The sequence below is a fragment of the Eucyclogobius newberryi genome, unplaced genomic scaffold (assembly GCF_026437365.1).
Source record: "Eucyclogobius newberryi isolate DKJ021-1_F unplaced genomic scaffold, fEucNew1.0.hap1 SCAF_16, whole genome shotgun sequence".
NCBI lineage: Eukaryota > Metazoa > Chordata > Actinopteri > Gobiiformes > Gobiidae > Eucyclogobius > Eucyclogobius newberryi.
The window spans coordinates 12,245,988-12,265,586 of NW_027315790.1; the positions used below are offsets into that span (position 1 = coordinate 12,245,988).

The 19,599-nt window shown below is 38.6% G+C and overlaps 1 protein-coding gene across 1 annotated transcript in view; it reads right to left on the minus strand.

Moving 5' to 3' along the window:
* Positions 1-1,968: 1,968 nt before the first annotated feature.
* The window catches only part of gatad2b (GATA zinc finger domain containing 2B), a 24,098-nt gene continuing 6,467 nt past the window's right edge, over positions 1,969-19,599 (minus strand). Inside the window, exons 2-12 of the mRNA XM_072447609.1 lie at positions 12,006-12,386; positions 11,497-11,626; positions 9,890-10,021; positions 8,677-8,802; positions 7,574-7,732; positions 6,779-7,112; positions 6,488-6,690; positions 6,222-6,332; positions 5,882-6,089; positions 4,047-5,802; positions 1,969-4,014 (exon numbers count right to left, since the gene is read on the minus strand). Coding sequence (XP_072303710.1) covers positions 5,666-5,802; positions 5,882-6,089; positions 6,222-6,332; positions 6,488-6,690; positions 6,779-7,112; positions 7,574-7,732; positions 8,677-8,802; positions 9,890-10,021; positions 11,497-11,626; positions 12,006-12,386 — 1,921 coding nt within the window. The 3' untranslated portion in view covers positions 1,969-4,014; positions 4,047-5,665. The remainder of the gene's footprint in view (positions 4,015-4,046; positions 5,803-5,881; positions 6,090-6,221; positions 6,333-6,487; positions 6,691-6,778; positions 7,113-7,573; positions 7,733-8,676; positions 8,803-9,889; positions 10,022-11,496; positions 11,627-12,005; positions 12,387-19,599) is intronic.

The following is a 19,599-nucleotide window of genomic DNA, read 5'->3' on the forward strand; positions in this document are numbered from 1 at the left end:
AAAAATAAAATTTAAAAATGGTCCATATCCAAATTAAGTCTGAATGTAATTGTTTCCATTTGTCCGTTAAGATGTAAGTCCAGTCTTTGATTGATGGTGATGTCTGTGTCAACCATTTTTTTGTGATAGCCTTTTTTCCTGCTGCCAAAACATAAACAATGAATGATAATTGTATACAGGAAAATTGAAAAAATCACTGAATGAAGCGATACATACACTTCTGAGCACTACCACTGGGTGTATTGTGCCGCTTTCTGTGGCCACATCTCACACTGCACCTTATTTACTCCTGGAAAGCAAAGTTCTTCTGCTGTAACCTTGTATGCGTTTGGAAATGTATGGCAGAGTAAATGCTTCCCAGTATGAGTAACCCCAGCACGCCTCCTCAGACAGACGTGCAGTTGAGCAAGCTTTTCCTTTGTGGCCAGGACACTCTGCACCAGTGTGTTTATGCAGTGTCTCATTTACAGAAATCCAGAAAACCAAATGCTTACACACCTTTCTTGATTTTCCTGTATGGTTGTGTTTAACCCTGAACAAAATACAATATGGTACAAGACAATATAAACAATCTATCATACAGTATCTTTATCATTTAAAATGTGAATTAAAAAACCTAAAACAACAACAGCATGATCTATAACCAATGATGAATGATTAAGGACCTATTTTATATATTTGCACTTAACATGAAACTAAGTGGGCCTATCTTTTGGTATAACACTTTTTGCATGTAACAATAGAAAAGACACAAATGGCAACGTTTGTTAGCACATATTTACAATTTTGCAAATATAATGAATTAGATTCTAAACTGTGTTGTGCGACCCCGGTAGAAAGGTTCATAGTCACCTGGATAAAGATGTCCAAAGAGGTTTTAAATGTAGTCATCTGAAACAGTGTCCCGGACGACGACACGCAAGAGGGATTAAAGCAGGGTCAATGAGTCGGTGTTTCAAAAATGAGGCAAATGACAAACGTTTTCTAATGTAATACTTTATCAAACTGTAGCCTGACTGCAGTCATGTATTACTTGACATATGTATGTATGTGTATATATATATATATATACATACATATATATATGTATGTATGTATATATATACATATATATATATATACATACATATATATATGTATGTATGTATATATATACATATATATATATATACATACATATATATATACATACATATATATACATATATATATACATACATATATATATATACATACATATATATATATACATACATACATATATATATACATATATATATATACATATATATATATGTATGTATATATATACATACATATATATATACATATATATATATACATATATATATATGTATGTATATATATATATACATACATATATATGTATATATATATATATGTGTATGTATGTATATATATATATATATATATACACATACATACACACATATATATATATATACATATATATATACATATATATATACATATATATATATATATATACACATACATATATATGTATATATATACATATGTGTATGTATGTATATATATATATATATATATATATATATATATATATATACATATATATATATATATACATACATATATATGTATATGTATATATATATATATATATATATACATATACATATATATATACATACATATATATGTATATATATATATATATATATATATATATATATGTATATATATATATATATATATATATATATATATATATTAGTATAGTATAGTATAGTATAGTATAGTATAGTATACATATAGTATTGCTTTCACATGATACATGCCGACTAGAACTCTCACTTCCCATTGTTGAATGTTCCTTGCAAGGACAAAGTGTCCACACAGCAGATTGTGCAAATGCTGGTCACATGGGTCATGTTCATCAGGAAACGCAAGTATAACATAGAAGCAAAAAAGTCACACATGAAAGCAAATTGTTTTGACCTTTATTAAACATAGCTTGCAAGAGATAAATATTACAAAGTTATTTCCTCCAAAATTAGCTTATTTTTTTCAATCAATGCATAATTGGCAAACATCTGGCAGTATTCAAACAGCATTATTTTCTTTTACTATTTTTGAGACTGTTAAATATCAACTATGTGCAAAAGGTCAGGATTGATGTAAGCAAAGAAATGACTACAAATAGTCAACTTTTAAAAATTAATTCCTCTAGTGTTTGGTCGAAATATTGTAAACAAACCAAATGAATGTACAAGTTAAAACAACTTAAATGGCTGAACACTGTGATTGAGGGTCACATGACACATATTTTTATGTGTTTATGTAACAGTTTAATCAGGTCACAATTTAATTTGTCTAAAGGAGTAAGTACATCCTTTGGTCACATTCTCTATCAAAATAATGTTACATTGTGTTTTTTTTACAGCTCTGAGAATTTGTGACCACAAAGACACATTTTCAGGAAGTCCTGACAAGTTTATCCGAGATTGACTGTAGTCTAAATCAATATACAATCCTGCAACCTTGTCAATAAAGCAAATGCATTCAGGGAGATCACTTTCAAAAGCAGGAGGAAAAAGAATCCCAAACATTTTGCACATATGTTACACAATATTACACAGTGATCACAAAACGAAATGACAAGATTCACAATATTCATGGCTTTTTGTTTGCTTTTCTACACAATATACAACAATCTTTTTTTTTTTTTTAGTACAAGGGAGGAAAAATGTTTATGTACAATAAGTCCTTATTACTTCAAACCTAGCAAATATCATGTCATTTATTTCATACTCATAAATTTGTTTCTTTTAAACTGCAAAAAATAAAACAAATCATTCAATACACAAGAAAAACATTTGAAATCTTAAGTTTAGATTTGATCACATTTGCAATAAAATGCTTGTAAATGCATCTACAGAAAAGCAGGAAAAGGTTTTTTTTATTCAGCCTGTGGCCGAATGAGATGCATAAAAATTGCATTAGCAAAACCAAATAAGAGTGCCATTACAATTTACAATAAACAAATCCTGTTCTGTGGAATCAGATTCCAATAAGCATTTAGGTATGCATTTTTTCTTGGCCAAAACCAAAAAAGGGTAAACTAGAGTTTACATCTGATCGAAGTTTCCAGTAGGAAGTGACCATCAGGTAGGGCTGTTTTTAATGGGTCTGGGCTGCTCTGAGCAGACTTTTCGCATCCTGACAGACTGGTGCCAACTACTGCAGAAACCACTGCCTTGAGAACCCACAATAACACAGGTGTGGAGCCAAGGCCCAGCTTTTGTGTTCCCACTTCAGAATAACACTGTTATAGAGAAGAAATACTGATGGACTTGAATAGTGAGAGAATGAAGATTCTGTCATTAGAACGTATAATCTCAAAAACCTCTTGTAAATTGTTATTCTGATAACAATATCAAGTTTAATGTCAGAATAAAAACTTCTCCATGCTGTTTCAGAGGTAAAGGTAAAATACCAGAGAGACAAGCTGCTCTCAGGTAAATAAACATAAACAAAGTCATACATTCTTGTTTGTGCAACTGCACAGAAAATGAACTGCAGTAACATCATAGCCAGTATTAATTTAGGCTGAACAGCACCATAGTATTCAGTCTGTCATGTTGACTGGGCTTGGCTACGACAAATGTGTTTGGGTGGTTTTAAATAAACGTTCCTGCATTGCTCATTTTGAGGATAATAGCTTCCTGTCTTTTCACTCCACAGTCCCCCAGTCCTGAATAATACTGGACACTCACACACACTAGTGGAGAAAAAGGGAATTGCATCCACACTGCCAAACTGTTTATAATGTACTTGACAATTCATGCTTTGCACATCATAGTACACTCAAAGTGCTATATTTGTAAGTGATTTGTACCATTCATTGCCCCAATTATTCCTACAAGAATGTAGCTTTACTTTGACCAGCTTTCTCTGCATTTATAGGGCTTTAGTTGAAAATGTGCTGAGCAGATGCTGAACAGTCAGTAACTGATGTAATATCCAGCCCTTTAAATATTATTACGCCAGCTTTTGGGTACCATTGTAATCCAAGGGTGTCAACAGCTAACATGTGGCAGGGGCCATGCATGAACAGTGTGGAGAAGTTTTTCTAAGTTATTGCTGTGGTCAGGACTCTGGGACTCTGTAGTGAATTGTACAGTTACTGGGACCTTAGATAAACCATCAGACCCAGTTTTCTCTAAACACACAAGATCCAACATCTGTAAAGACAAAGAAAAATGTCATTCATCCTCTATACATGGTACAATGCACAATCCACTCGGCACCCAGACCTTAATTGGACTTAATTGTAACATTCTTTACTTTAAAAAAGTTTCCAATTGGAAATATGAAAAGTGCTCCTCTGGAGTGAGGCAATTTGTGTGCATAAATATACACACAATGATTGATCCATGTCTCTTTCACAAAAGATAAAAAGTCCACAATTTTCTTTCAATCTATGTGTCTGTACATAATCCATACAGAGTTCAATAGTTTCTGTCATCAGCTGTTGATTATTACCGTCTCCAGGGGCATTTTCCTTTCAGGTTTGCCCCCATTTGAGGGGAGACGCCGCCAAAAAAGTAAAACAATTGGGGAAAAAAAAGAATAAAAGACGAGGGCAAAAAAGACAAAACAATCTACAAATCTATTTAACATCAAGCCCAGAAATGAAGGCTTTAAGTACATAATGTCTGGTTTGTGTGCACCGATGTGCTAACACCTGTTGATTGAAGTTCTGTAAGAGCATATGCCAAGAGGAGCTGCTGGGATCAAAAGGCCAGTCCGTGCATACTGGGCAAACTGGACAAGCAAAGGTGCATGAAGAAAAAAAAAAAAAAAAGAGCTTGGAGGGATGAGCCTCAGTGACACCAACACTTACGTAAACACCGAGTCCACTTTAAAGAGGGCGTGACTGGACTCCTGTCCTGCACCACTGACAGCTAACAGGGATGTGCAGATCTACTTTTGAGCAGCTTGAATGTGTACATCCAACTGGTACATCCAAGAGGCGGCCAGCCCATTTAGATAAGGATGCCAATGTTCAACAGAAAATAGAAAATCAAATAAGCTTTTCAAAAACCTTAAAAAACACAACAAAGTTGGATCCTTGTCTTCCTCTCCATTTCCTCAAAATCATGCGCTAACAAATTATCCATTTCTGTTCACGTTGCCAGTCCATAATAAATTCATGAAAAGAAATACAATGGTCAAAAAGTTTTCAGATTGTTAAATGTTGCATAGCAACCAGAATGCACCCTGTTGATCTTGTTCCTAAACAACACTGACAATGAAGCTACATGAACCGAGAAGACATCCTAAAAGGCCTCAGCAGACCTCCATGATTTACCATCTTCTAACAAATAATGGAACAGCAAATAAAAAGTGAAAAGAAAATGAATACAATAGTAACTGAGGGGAAAAAAAAACTAAGTACAATGATAGTGCTACAAAGAATGATATGAATGGGAGTCATAATTATAGGATGAACAAATCATTTTAAAGAGCTTTGAAATGCTTGGACAATTAAGTGACTTTGTCTGAGCAGGAACTTGGTGTGGTTAAGGTAGGCACACGACAGGCACTGCATGCGTCGGGGAGGTTGGGGTTTGGCTGATTGGGAGTGCTTTAGTGTGGCTCAGAGGGCAAACGGGGCTCATTTCTGTCCAGTAATGGACTGCGATATGGAGCGTGGTGGGATCATGTCTAACAGGTACTCTCGCTGTCGATCTGCTAGGCTGGAGCTTTTGTGGCCGCCAACAGCCCCTGGGTTCAGGTACGCAATATTTAATCCTGTGAAATAAGACACAAATGTCAGGACATTCATTAAAGGACAGCTCATTGGATATGTCTTTGAGGATGTGGCTATTACCTGGGATGTTGTATATCTGACGATGGCTGTCATGTTGGAGTCTGTTGCCGCTACTGCTGCCCCCACTGCCACAATGCTTGGCACTAGTCATACCCATGAGGCTGCTGGCCACAGACAACTGGGAGGCCTGGGCAAAATTAGACAGGACGCCTCGTGCAGAGTTTGACAGGCCTCGCTGAAGGGACGCCTGGGCTTGAGGCTGAGATGCCTGAACAAACAGGTATGAAGTACTGTAGCCATCTTTCAATGGTATTAAAAAATCTATATTCTACAATAACATCACCTATAATATTACATATTAATAATGGTAATTGTATACGTGTATCAGTATTGCAGGTACCTGGCGGAGTGCATGGTGTCGGATCATTGAGTCCGTCTTTGAAGAGTTGGAGCCAGTTGAGGAGGAGCTGGGGGAGAGTGTGGCCTGCTGCTGCAGTCTTTGCTCAATCTCCTGTTATGGAAACAAACACACAATGTGAAACCTTGTCTTACACATATTACATCTTAAGAGTTAGTTTTCAGTTCAGGAACATTTATTATAAATACCTATATTTTACCCGACGCTGCTATGAATTAAACATAAATAAAAACAAGCCTTAAACAGACCTGCTCCTGCTGCAGGGCTTTCACAAAGGCATTCTTCAGTCGGTTGGTGTGTTCAGCCTTCAAAGCCTTCTTCTGATTGGATGTCATGCATTGTTCACACAGGATCCGTCCACTCTTTTCTCTCTTCCAGTGGGGTGTGAAGTCCGTTCTGCACTGGGCACAGAAGAAAGGCTCCATGCGGGACAATGACCCTCTGAATTTACCTAGAAGACACATGCCAAAACACATACTCACTAAAACCTGAGGCATTTTTATTGTTTTCACAATGTAAAGCTGATTATTACTACTTACCCTGACTATCAAGGACACTCTGCACCACTTCCTCAAGTCCTACCATGTAAATAAACTCACTGTTAGCCGCAGAGGGCAAAAAGTGAAGGAGTGGTGCCGGGGGTTTAGGTGGAGGGATCTCCAGGAGGGTTTTCTCTAGCTGTTTTCTTAGAGCCAATTTGGCTGCTGCTTGGCTGCTGGCCTGGTCAGTTATCCCGCCCACTCCAGTGGACGGACTGATGGCAGAGGCTCCGCCTAGAGCCCCTGCCCCTGCTGCTGCTGCTGCCTGCATGTGGGCCAGGTTCATGTAGATGGCACTGGAACTGGAGTGCTGAGATGACACCTGTTGACCGGTCTGCCCAGAAAAACAGAGCTACTTAAAACAGTGCCTCATCTAGTTCAGTGTGTCTGTGTCGGTGCAGTGTACAAACAAAAAACATAGAAACATCCTTTGAGTAAAGGGTAAAACTCTTGGGAGCAGACACAACACCACAAAGACTTGAGATTAAAATGAATAATATTAAGTTCTGTTGGAATTTATATATATGTCTAGGTGCAGAGAACCACATCTTTAGACAAGGATCAACGGTTATCCTCAAAATGAGAGTGCCACTTATGATGAGTGTTGAATTATCTCAGGGACCCTTACTGATAATAATTGACTTCTCTTGAATCATATTGTCTCCATCTTTATCACTGCATTCCACATCATAAACTGGATTTAAATAAAGTATAATCACATATAATCCACAAATGTCAAAGGCTAAATGTAGAACTAAGTATTTATGTGAATTAGAGATTAGAAGAGACTCAAACCTGGTAACTGACAGCGTTGGCCATGCTGCCAGAGCGGCCCATCCCAGGCTTGGAGAGTCCTCGCTGTCCGTGTAACTGGGCAGGATTGGGTGCAATCACTCGCTGAGACATCAGCATTGGAGGCAAGCTGGCATTAGCTGACCTGATGACTGTGTGACCCTGGAGACAAAAAAACAAAATTACCATCAATACACCTAATGTAAACAGAAGAGAAAAGAAGCTTCGTTCAAATATATTTATAAATATGGATGAAAAAACAGAAAACAATGAAGTTTATTCCCCATTCCTAACCTCAGGTGCATGATATTTTGTGGACACCAGGGGGCAGCACATGTACAGTAAAGCTCTGCTTTAGCCAATAAGACATTCTCTACACAAAGACCTCTCTATACACAAACACAAAGATGTGCTGAATATTTAATCCTGCTCATCATGAAATGGAGGAGTGAGGCAATGCCATGCATGAATAAAGACTCGCCGCAGAAGAAAATGTCATAATGACGACTCTCTATTCCAGTGCATGTTTTATGACACTTGTTAGTCAATTTACAGCTACATTTCAGAGCAAGACTGGTCTGCCATGGAAAAGACTCTGCAATGAAGGTTAAAAACCCTATGACATAGATTAATGTCCATTCAGACTCATATTCTTTTAATGCAACACATTTTTATATTTGATGTGTACTGTAAATCATCTTTGGGATCAGCCAACACTAACAGACCAGTCCCTCCTTCATGAGCTCACAGCTTACCACTGCTCCTTACGGGGAACACCTCAGGTATAAACAAATCACTGCATGAAAGCGGACTTTACTTTTATCATTTCAGTCTTATTTGGTAATTTCTTTTAATATTTGAAACTATCAAATAGCCATTAACTTTTATTCAACACAGACCATGGAAATGACCATAAATTACTAATAATTTCATGTTATAAACAGACAACTACAGTATCAATTTAAACTAAATGAAACACATCCAGAATCACATTAATAAAATAAAAACCTACATACACCTATGCCATAATTTGAAGGATATTGCATTTGTTTTCTAGACAAACTACCGGTTATCTGTGATGGTAAGTGAAATCTTAGTTGACAGACCTGAGCAGTGCGTAGGTTCTGGGGCTCTGGAATGTGCATGCCAGGGCGCGCTGGCAGCTTACTATGTCCCGAAGAGCTGTGCAGCGGTGGAGGCTGCGCAGAGGCAGCATTTTGGACCACTGGCACCTGTAAACAAAACTAATGGTCAGACTGAAATAGTCATTGACTAATGAACTAACAGTGTCAACCTCGTGAAAAAAATCTTTAAAAGTGTTAGGAACTTTTAACTTTAGCCAACTTCAGAGAACCTGCACACAATCCAACTAGCAAAATTTGAATTTCAATATGACACAAAAGACATTTCAACACATCGGGAAAACATCTTTTGTGTCCTACTAACAATCATATTTTGCAAAATGGTGTACAAGAATCCCTTCAATTGATGTACTTCTGGCCGCTTTCTCTCCTCCAACACACCCGTCTTTAAAGCTCCATCATTTAACTTTTCAGCTGTAAAAGCATTTATTTCATTATGGAGGTTCTTATTGCGCTAAACCCTACACTTCTTTTTTTTTAATGCATTCATTTTTCAAACTTCCTATAAGTTATTTGTTCTTTTCTTCTGTATCTATCTCTGTATCTACCTGCGTTGCATCAATGGAATTTCCCCATGTGGGACAATAAAGGATTATCTTATCTTATCTTATCTTATTGTGAGCGGGCATGCACCAGCATAGACCCAAAGACCTGAAGATATGGCAGAACATATATTTATCACCCTGGACAATGTTCCATGTTCTATTTTCTATCTCCATGGAATCATGCAAGAGGCGTGCTCGTCTCCAGAAAGAAAAGCTTTAAGAAATAGATGGGCTGAGTTCTCATTTGTATAACATTTTATTAGCAAGAACAGGAAGTTAAAAAAAAAAAAAAGGTAAATGAAAAAACGAAGAAGAATAGAGTCTAAACTACATTTACTAAAAATATTATGAATTTACAGTTTCCACAATATGTTATGAATCCACATTCTCTTGATTTTACGTCATGGTCAAAAGTACAATACTTGTATTATTTCTTTGGCCCCATGACCTTAAAAGGGTCATATATTACTGGGAGCAGATTGCCATTAAATTAGATTTCGTGTCTTCTAAATTCCAATGATTGTCCCTTTGTGTCATACTTAATTGTAAAAATAGTGCAGACACACCTTGGTCAGAACCCAGGTTGAACTCGTATCTGAAACATTGAGCAGTTGCAGAGCAGCCAGTCTCACCTTCTGCACCATATTCTCCTTCTGCATCTGACTTTGGCGGAGCTTCTTGAGCAGCACCAGACGGGCCTCCTCCAGACGCAGCTCCTCTCTCAGGGCTTTGATCATCTGCTGCCGCTCCTCTTCAGTTTTACCCTGAAGCACAAAACAGTGACATTTTCTACCTCATTACTGCCAAAGCAGGGGCCTCCATCACCAACTAATAAGAATATGTCATTTATTTAGACATGAGGAGTAGACTTTAGATTCTCTTCATGAGCCTGACAAAGACCCTAGCTTGGGTCTGAATTCAGGCCAGGATTGGTTCTGTATTTGTATCGTCAGACCAGACCGGGCTCAGGTCTAGAGTGCGGAGCATGTGAATGATCCGAGAGTGGAGAGGAGATGGAGAGAAGGGAGCAAGGGGGAGAGATGGCAAAGGGCAGCAAGGGACAAGCGCTTGTAGTGCCAGAGACAGTTGCAGGTAGCAGACTAAAGCATATTAACACATGAAGCTCTATCAGGCTCTGCTTATTATTATCTGGCAATAAAAGTGTATCAATTCTATCAAATGAAAAAACTAGAGCTAATGGGCTTCATCATCCTTCTTGTATTGAAGGACAATTTGAGGACATTTGACCATTAAAACGATTTTATATTTTCAATTGAATTATTAATTGCTATGGCAGCAGTTCCAGTTTTTCATTGAAATTCATAAATTGAAAGTAAGCAAGCTCAAGCTTGGCCGATCTAAACTCTAATAATGAGACATGTGTGCATAGTAAAAAAAAGTCTTTTTTCATCATTTTGGCCGGGGTGAGACTTATACTTATATACTCATACTCCAGGAGCGACTTATATGTGATATTATTTGTTATTTTCACACTTGCAATCCCATTTTATACTCCAGTGCAACTTATATATGTTTTTTCTTCTCTATTATGTATTTTTTGGCTGATGCGACTCGGTATGATTATTTACATTATAAATGATACGTTATAAAAATCAAGTCATTTGTAGAGTTAGTACACCTAACAGCTTAGAATTACTGGTAAGTATGTGATTTTCCTTATTGGTGTTGGTCCTAATTCCCAAAGCCACTGTTGAATGTGAATGTGCATTGGGACTGAATAATATGAAATAAACTAGATAGCTTTTTAGAATTGTGATCACAATATTATTGCAATAATTCGTGATATACCTTTTACTTAATGAGTACAACATTTACATAGTTTTAGTTACTAGTGTCAAAGTAAAAACCTTACAGAGACTAAACCAAGACCAAAAAAAACTGTTGAAATAGGAGTAAAATAATTACTAAAAATCAGAATTTTGCTTTCGTTAAAATTTGCCCCAAAAATGTATATCTGATAGATTAGGTTTTTCAATATTAGGATATCATTATTTATCTACTTTCTATGTTATATGTTATGTCTGTTATGTTATATTTCAATATATTATGTCTCAATTAAAGACATTTAGCCATTATTTTCTGAATAATCAATCAAACTCAACCTGAAGAAATCTAAAGTCTCAAGTGTTGGCAGATGTGTTCATAAATCATTGTATAAATGAAAAGTGATTTGGCTCTGTAGGTCTGAAACAGCATAGTAACTGTGGTGAAGCTGTACCTTAAACATTTCGAGGTTGGCACGATGAATCTTCTCTTCAGGACGAGGGGTTGCTCTTGGGCTGGATGCTTCATTGTCTGACAAAATAATGACATCTGGAGATGGAGTTCTTCTAACATAGTCTGCTTCACTGTGGGCAGAGAAGAGACATTTCATGCATATGACTCTACATTTGAAGGAGAACCAATTTACATTAGAAACCAGCTCACTAAAATTCATGTAGAAAAGAAAACCCCAATTCATTACAACTGTGAGTAATGCAGCTAATGTACTTCTGCATTTGACCCATTCTTTACTGCCACTGGGGCAACCTGACAGGAGCAGAGAACAACTTCAAACACCCAACTCCAGATGTTGAGCTAGGTTTAGTCAGGACTACATCAGGACTACATAGCTGGACTACTAAGTTGTTGGCATGATCTAGGTTCATAGAGAAAACCATAGTGCCCAGTGGAAACCCACACAGACAGTTGACTGTAACATTTGAAGAGAACTATAGCAGCACTCACCCTCGTCTCCCGGCACTCATATCCACCGGTTCATCCAGCATATTCTCCTTTCCATTCTTGGTCTGTACAGTGTGGCTGCTGTGTCCCCCAAGCCGCAGGCTTCCATTGATCTTCTCCTCATAAGAGCCACTCCCCATGGTGCTTTGGTGGTGCAGGGTGCTTACTCCAGGGCCCTTCCCGTCTCCAAGGGGTCCTGCCATATCCAGGCCTGCTAGATCAGCAAGGTCCTTGCGTTTTAGCAGTGCCAGCATCTTGAGGCGCTCCATGGCCTCGTGGCCCTCCATCTTCAGACGCTTGGCCAGGGCCTCATCGCGCTCACTTGAATCTAAACCCCTCTTCAGCAGGTTGAGCCTGAGTGCCTCCTCAGACATCCGCTCCATCCTAGGGACACAAAATCATCACAACATTTAATTTAAATATAGCTCAAGGATAGGTGGATATTTGCAATAAATAAATACACTTTTAGGCAACACAAATAAATTCAATGCAAAAGATAATCATTTATTGTTGGTCAAGTCTTATGAAAGTCTATAGAGGAGGTTTGATATCTGTACTATCGTCCCACAAACAAAAAAATGCCTTGAGTTTTGAGGAATTGACCAGCAACTTTTTAAAGTGGTCTTTCAGAAATGGAGACAAGAGAAGGTGCCAACACGGTGCCCTGCTACGACCAGGGTTAAACTAGCTCTACAGTGTGCAGTGAATCTATTCATCTAGGCCTGCTCGCTTCACTTTGCACCTGAGTCCACACACTGACTATCAGCAATACACATAGGATGGATACTGCAGTAAAACATAACTATTATGACAAGCAATTTGCAAATGGGTTCATACATTTTATTTCATATTTTGCTGATACTTACAGTGGTTCACTGATCATTTTCAAAAAAGGTGGAGATGAAACTTTTTTACCCAATTGTATGAAACCTGCTAAATACTTCTATGAGATCTGGGGAAGTGAAGTCTGAAGATTTCTCACAACTCTTTTGATTTTGTGAACTTAGAATTTAGAGATTTACTTCAGTGGGACAGAGCAAATGTGCACATTTACAACATTTGTATTCACGGTAGTTTATCCAGCACATCTAATTGTTTCTTTTGTTACTTAATCGGCTTCCTAATTATTCATCCCAAATCTGATCGTATCATTTCCGCTGGTGTATTGTAAGCATGGAGAAGGATGCAGGGGCTGTCTCTCCTCCGACGTCTCTTATCCAGCTCATATCTATGGCAGCCTCTTTAGCGCAAGGAGGAGTCTTAATGATGGCATACAACGGCCCTCCCTGACACTACTTCGTCTCTAATTCATTTGTGACGCAGCAGGGAGCAGACTTGTGCCTCCATTTGCTGACAGAAAACCTTGCCGCTGAGCCTCCACCTTTAATGAGGCATGGAGCGCCTAGAAGAATGCTGCCGGGCCAATCGCGGGCCGCTACGAACTGGACGTCACCAACTGGCACCTCGCACCATCACCCCCCCACACCCCTCCTCCACCACTGCCGACCGCCTTTACATAATAAAATGACTGTTTCACTCAGCTGCTACACAAGCCACACACTCGCTCTGCTCAGGTCTCAGTCCTCAGACCGCCCCCTCTATCCCTTCACCAGGCCCCTCCTACTCGTGACTACAAAACCCTCTGGGCTCTGCCAACCTAACGCAACAAGAAGCAGGGGAGACAATAAAAAAGGTGAGGTAAAAGATGCCGGGCAGTGATGCAGACATTTCCCATACATAAAAAAATATATATATAAGTTGAACCAAAAAAGTTGCTCAAGTAAAGTATGTTTAAAACTTGGTTGCTTTGAAGAAACTGCGCTAAAGTATGAAAAGGCGAAATGATTGATTATGTACAAATATTTTATGCATTCCAACAGTAGGCAGAATTTTGTGAGGTCCTTTCATGATCCAGCTGTAAAGTACCACAAAGAAACCCCTCCCTGCTCCTCTACCCTCCCCCCAGTTCCTCGAGCCGTTCTCCCTCTTTCACTGTAAAAATAAACACATGCTTACTTTCAGGGGCCCCTTAAATGTGGCTGGAGCGGAGGGGTTCATTTGTTCATGTCACACTGGCCAATCAGCTGCGGACATTCACTGTGTAGGCATGTGTGTGCAGGCATCCAGGACTTGTGCGAGATCTGAGGGAGGTGTAGTAAAGAGTGACACTTTGAAGATACAGTAAGAACCAAGGAAATGTCTTTGTCTTGTGCTGTATGCCCACACTGGAGAGGTTGTGTGTGTACACTCGCAGAGCGGAGACAGAGATGGCAGCTCTCTGCTGACATAATGCCAACTCTTAATTCCCTTCTCCCATCCCCCACACACACACCATGTTCTTTATGCACAGTGCGCCCTGTCGATCAGATGGCTGCTGCTAAAATGTCCTCCTTACAATAAACCAACCACACGTCTTAATAGCACGCTATAGAAGCGCCCTTTGTGTCTGTCAACTCCAAATTAATACAACTGGTTAAATAAGGGAATGTATGAATATAATTTGATTAACTTGAATGATTATTAAACCCATTTGCATATGGATTGTGCCATTTACTGTCCTCATGTCACCAGCTTCTCAGGGAATAAGCAAGGAAACCACATGTGCCAACTGTCAACCCTGAATGCCCTGTAGTCCATTCACACCAACAGCCAGCAGAGCCAAGTCTGGGTTTAGGCCAGGGCCAGTGTGCGCAGTTGTCTCAGTATGTCACTATGCCACTACCTGATAAATCTAATTGGCATTGGTTAAATATAATCTTAATTGATTACAAAAGAAATTCTCAGATAAAAATGTCAGCCTAATTGTAGTTTCACGTAGAGCAGTGCTATTCAAAGTATCATGCAATATTAAGTAAAAATTGCTGTAATAATTACACACTTGACTCACAATAAAAATAGAAATGTCAGCACTTATTTCTTTGTTTTCACAGTCTACAGACACAAATGTCTCTTCTCTCTGCCAATTGTTTTTGATTTGGTTTCATCAGTGAAGAAGGGTGCTACAAAGGATAGATGTAGATGTAGCAATTTCCTAAACATGAACTTTCCATGTCCCCAGATACGAGGTAAATATGTTCAAATCAAATAATGTTTTCACTGATAGCAACTGAAATGTTGAGTGATACTCGATTACAAAAACATTTTACACAATATCCAGGTTGTTTGTTACAATTTGGTGTTTTGGTTCCTGAGACCATTAACCAATCAAAGAGGAGAATGAGCCTCAAAGTGGTCCATTTGAGTTGCCAGATCCTATAACTAAATCGGTTGGGTTAAACCAGCACCTGCACCGATCATGAGTCAGTGCAGCCTCTGCAGCTCAGTGAGCCTGAACTCTGAGGTGCACATGAGGCCTGACCTGTCCACACACTGAAAAGGAGGATACCGTGTATGTGTCCTCTCTATGTGCAGGATAAAGCTGTAACTTGGCCTGGTGGTGGTCTGCTTGTTTCAGTGGAGAGAGTCAAGTTGAATACTATACTGTGGAACATTCCAGGCAAAGCAATCTTAGTTTTTCAGGGTATTTAGTATTAAACATTTTACATTAAGTTAGTTTCAAACCATAATATTGATCTAAAATGGCTTAAAAGCACTGTGCCTTGTTTTTACCATCTTAAAATGTGAAAAACTGAATATTCAAGCCAAGAATATAAAAGAGTGAGAGATAGAGGGTGGGTGAAAACAGACATTTTCTAAGCACTCTTTTCTGAAATTATTCAAACATGAAGCAATCAAAAATATAACTTGGAGCAAGAAATGATGAGGAAACGGGTCAAATAATAGAACAAAATGTATTGACAAGAGACAAGTAGGAGAGAAGGTGGCTGCTGCTCTTAAATAACGCTATGGTCTGGACATAGACTGATATATTGGTTGGCCGATATTTGTGCATCGGCTATTGGCCTTAATTCTTCAGCAGAGGGCGATATTTTGTTTTGGCCGACCTGCTGAATAAAGCTTTATTTAATCACTTACGACACTGCACAAAATGGGACTGCGCTGCTCTTAAAGGTTTGTGATTAAACAGGGCTTGGGTGAGTTTGAAGTACATTTAAATTACTTAATTTGGGGGGAATGAGCAACTAAATATCAGGCAACAAATTTCAAAGCTCACCAGCCATCGAGCTCTCTAGAATCCTAACAATCGTATCAGACTTGGCCATGAAAAACATATGCCAATCTTTACTATGAGGTAAGGGAACTGTAATGTTAATAAAAGAAAAACTAATACAACTGAATAATACATACGTCTATTCTGCAAACCGAACTGAAATGCACATATAGCTCATGTTAATCACATTAAACCTCCACAGCAGTCTTTTGTCTGGAAATTTACTTTAAAATATCCACTGACACCATTCACACATGTTACCCAAGGTGCCTCCCGTTTAGGACACATTCAGCACATTCCTTACATTAAGAGACGGACCAGCAATCATGAGTTTTTTGTCTACTACCAAGAGGACTGAAAGAGTCAGAGGACACAAAACTAACATTTGGTTGAATCCATTTCCAGTCGTTGTATCTTTATTCCACCAACACAGAGCCAGTGTCTTGGTCAGTAAAGTCTTTCTAGCGGAGGATGCATGATACATGAAGTGAAAGAAGTGCTAAACTAACTAAGTATTTGTTAATTCATTGTTTAATAATCTATCTAATATAGTTTAATATTGATTGCGGCCCTCTGTATTGTACATCATCATTATCGTACCTCAGCATAATTTGAATATTGTCAAACACGACATTGTCCAATGAATTGATACTGCACTGTATCTTGTGTTGTGACAAAACTAGTTACATCCCAATAATCTGGTGAATTTGAAATTGCCCGTCTAGTTTGCCTGGGCAGCCAAGACAGGCTTTTCCTTCAAAGTGTAGTCGAATCACCCAGAGTTCAGATGGGGAAAAGCATTAAAAGGTGGTTAACATCAGGTGAAAGAAAATAGAAGTTTGATTTTGTTCCAAGCGATAGATCACAGGTTCAGGCCGCAACCCCCAAAATAACCATCCAACCGACTCGGGACTCCCACAGTAAAAGTAAATGGATATCTGTAGAAAGTTCAAGTTGTAAAACATTTAAACTAATTTTGAAAAATATAAATGAAAAACAATCAGTGGTTTATGGTGTCATCTTACCCAATTTCAATAAAAGATACAGTTTGAAATAAAAAAAAGATTTAATATAGTGTAATAATTTTGAAACGACATCTTAAAATCCTTTTGGAACCCCCAGCTCCAGCTCCATCCAGGATAGATGACAACTGGTTTGTGGGTTTTAAATGCGTCACAGAAATATACCTGATTGACCAAACCAGGACAGAGCCACGCAGAGACGCAAAGGAGGGAGTTGTGACCAAACTGTGCATCTTGTTCAGAGGATTTCAGTCTGGATTTACCAGGTGAGGTTTTAATATACTGATTGGGTGGTGACAATCAGTTTCAGTTTAATTGGTTCAGTAAATAATTCTGAGACATTTATTATTCAACCTCTGTCACTATGAATATGAAAAAAATTCACAATAGAAGAAGGTTCTCCAAGTAACTTTCTGGTGGAGGGTCTGCCACCTGCTGTTCCACTGTAGAGCATTAAATGTCTCACAGTTTACTGTGAGGGTCACCTCTCCACCGATCTAACCTATAACTTGGCCTGGAGCCTCCACTTTATCCATGGAAATACACAAGTTAAATACCATACTGAGGAAAATTACAATTACATCTCCTTTTCCTCATTTCAGATTAGAACAGTTTTGGTCTAGTTGCACCAAGTGAGAAAAACGACGGGACAACAGTCAGAAAGCAAAGAAAAAAAACACACTTTTCCAACGTGACTTTCATATACTACATAATTGTTGTATTTACTTTCCCTTTAATACTAGGGTTGGAAAGACATAAACAAAAGCAGTGATTTGATGACAGCAAAGTCCTTAGGCCAACTCACCAGCCAGTACCTGTAATGTTGAAGTCTTCACTTGTTGCCCGAAATAGATCTTGAACCATCATAGGGAAGAAAATTGAATAAATAGACTATACACTTGGCAGTGTAGAGAAGATGAATGAAATAAATGCAGACATATTTTTAAGCAAAACTGGTCAATGTTATTAACCAGATGAGATGCGGCGGGAAAAACAATCATTATCTGTGAAGGCGAGTTTTGGACGCTGGTGAGACCAATAACAACGAAGGCCATAGCAACAGAGCTCTAATTGGTCGCTTAAGACTTGATAGTTGCGGGATGCCGACTCCAGCCAATCAGATGGTGGCGTCTGAAGCTGGTAGTTGTTGGTCGAAGCACACACGCGCATGGCTCACCTGCTTGTAAGGAGCGACGCACACCTTAAAACACAAAGCTGCTCTTTATTAAAACTAGACAACAGCTCATTGTGGGCGTTTCCATGACAACCGGTCGTCTATTTTTAAGCCGTGTCACTAATCAATTCCTGCTCTGCTGTCGCCTGAGGGGTGTGGATGTGTGTGCGGGGCGGGGCGGGGGCGAGGGGAGTGATGGGGTTGTAGGGGGGCAATTGGGAGGGGGAGGGGGGTGAACCTGGAGACAAAGAGCACAGACAACCAAAGGGAAACGTCTGATTCCAATACTACATCCAAATTAAAATCCGCCCAGAGTCCACAGTGTTGGCATTAGACCACTATAAACGTTGATAAAAAAAAAAACAAATTAGTTCAACCTGGACTGGACCCAAATGTCCATCTTCACTGTACAGTATCCTGGAAGGAATATACTTTAAAGTTAAAGTTATAGTCACAAAATGCTGAACGTAATTTCAGTGGCGATATCTCCAGCTCATTCAGCGGTCAAGCCGAACATGCATTTACTGTATGTAGCCAACTTATTGTATTGCCCCATGAGGGTTGGGCCATACATCGTTAGTGATATATCGTCATTTGCTTTTGGGGCAATATGCAATTTGGAAGATTGTGATAGACAGAAGTTGCTGCTAATTTGGGCTGTTAACGCCGGGAGACGCTCGACTGTGGAGGCTCTTCAGATCCTAACGCTGTTAAGGACTAAGAAAGAACGTGAGGCATGGAGGTGGAACCTAGAACTATCACTTGTCTCCTTAAAAACTTAAGAAATTTAACAGAAATATAACAGATGCCACTGTTTCCCCCCCTAGCATCCATTAGTAATTAGACAGTCAGTGGTAATTGTTGTTTTTATTTTCATGTTGTTGCTGTTGTTGGGTTCGTCTAATCCCTTGACCTTGAACTTTGAGCAATACTGTTGCACTTTATGCCTTTTACACTTGTGCTAAATGAGTGTGTTTTTATGACGCAACCTGCAAGCGGAATTGTAACTTTGAGGATAAGTAAGTATTCTGAACTGAGTTTTTTTGGCAAATGTTATCCTTCAAATCATAACACACATTTTAGGCCACGTTGTCCTGCCCCAAGCCTGATGATGAAATGCAGATGATATTTTAGCAATCCATCAGAACACATCAAAACATGCTTGTTTTAACGATGGAGTTAAAAAAGAAAGAAAGAAAAAAAGGTTTAAATAACAAAGCTTAAATAAAATTAAACTACTATTGCGTTTTATATTTTTTTTACATTTCCACTTCTAAGCTTGTGTTCTTC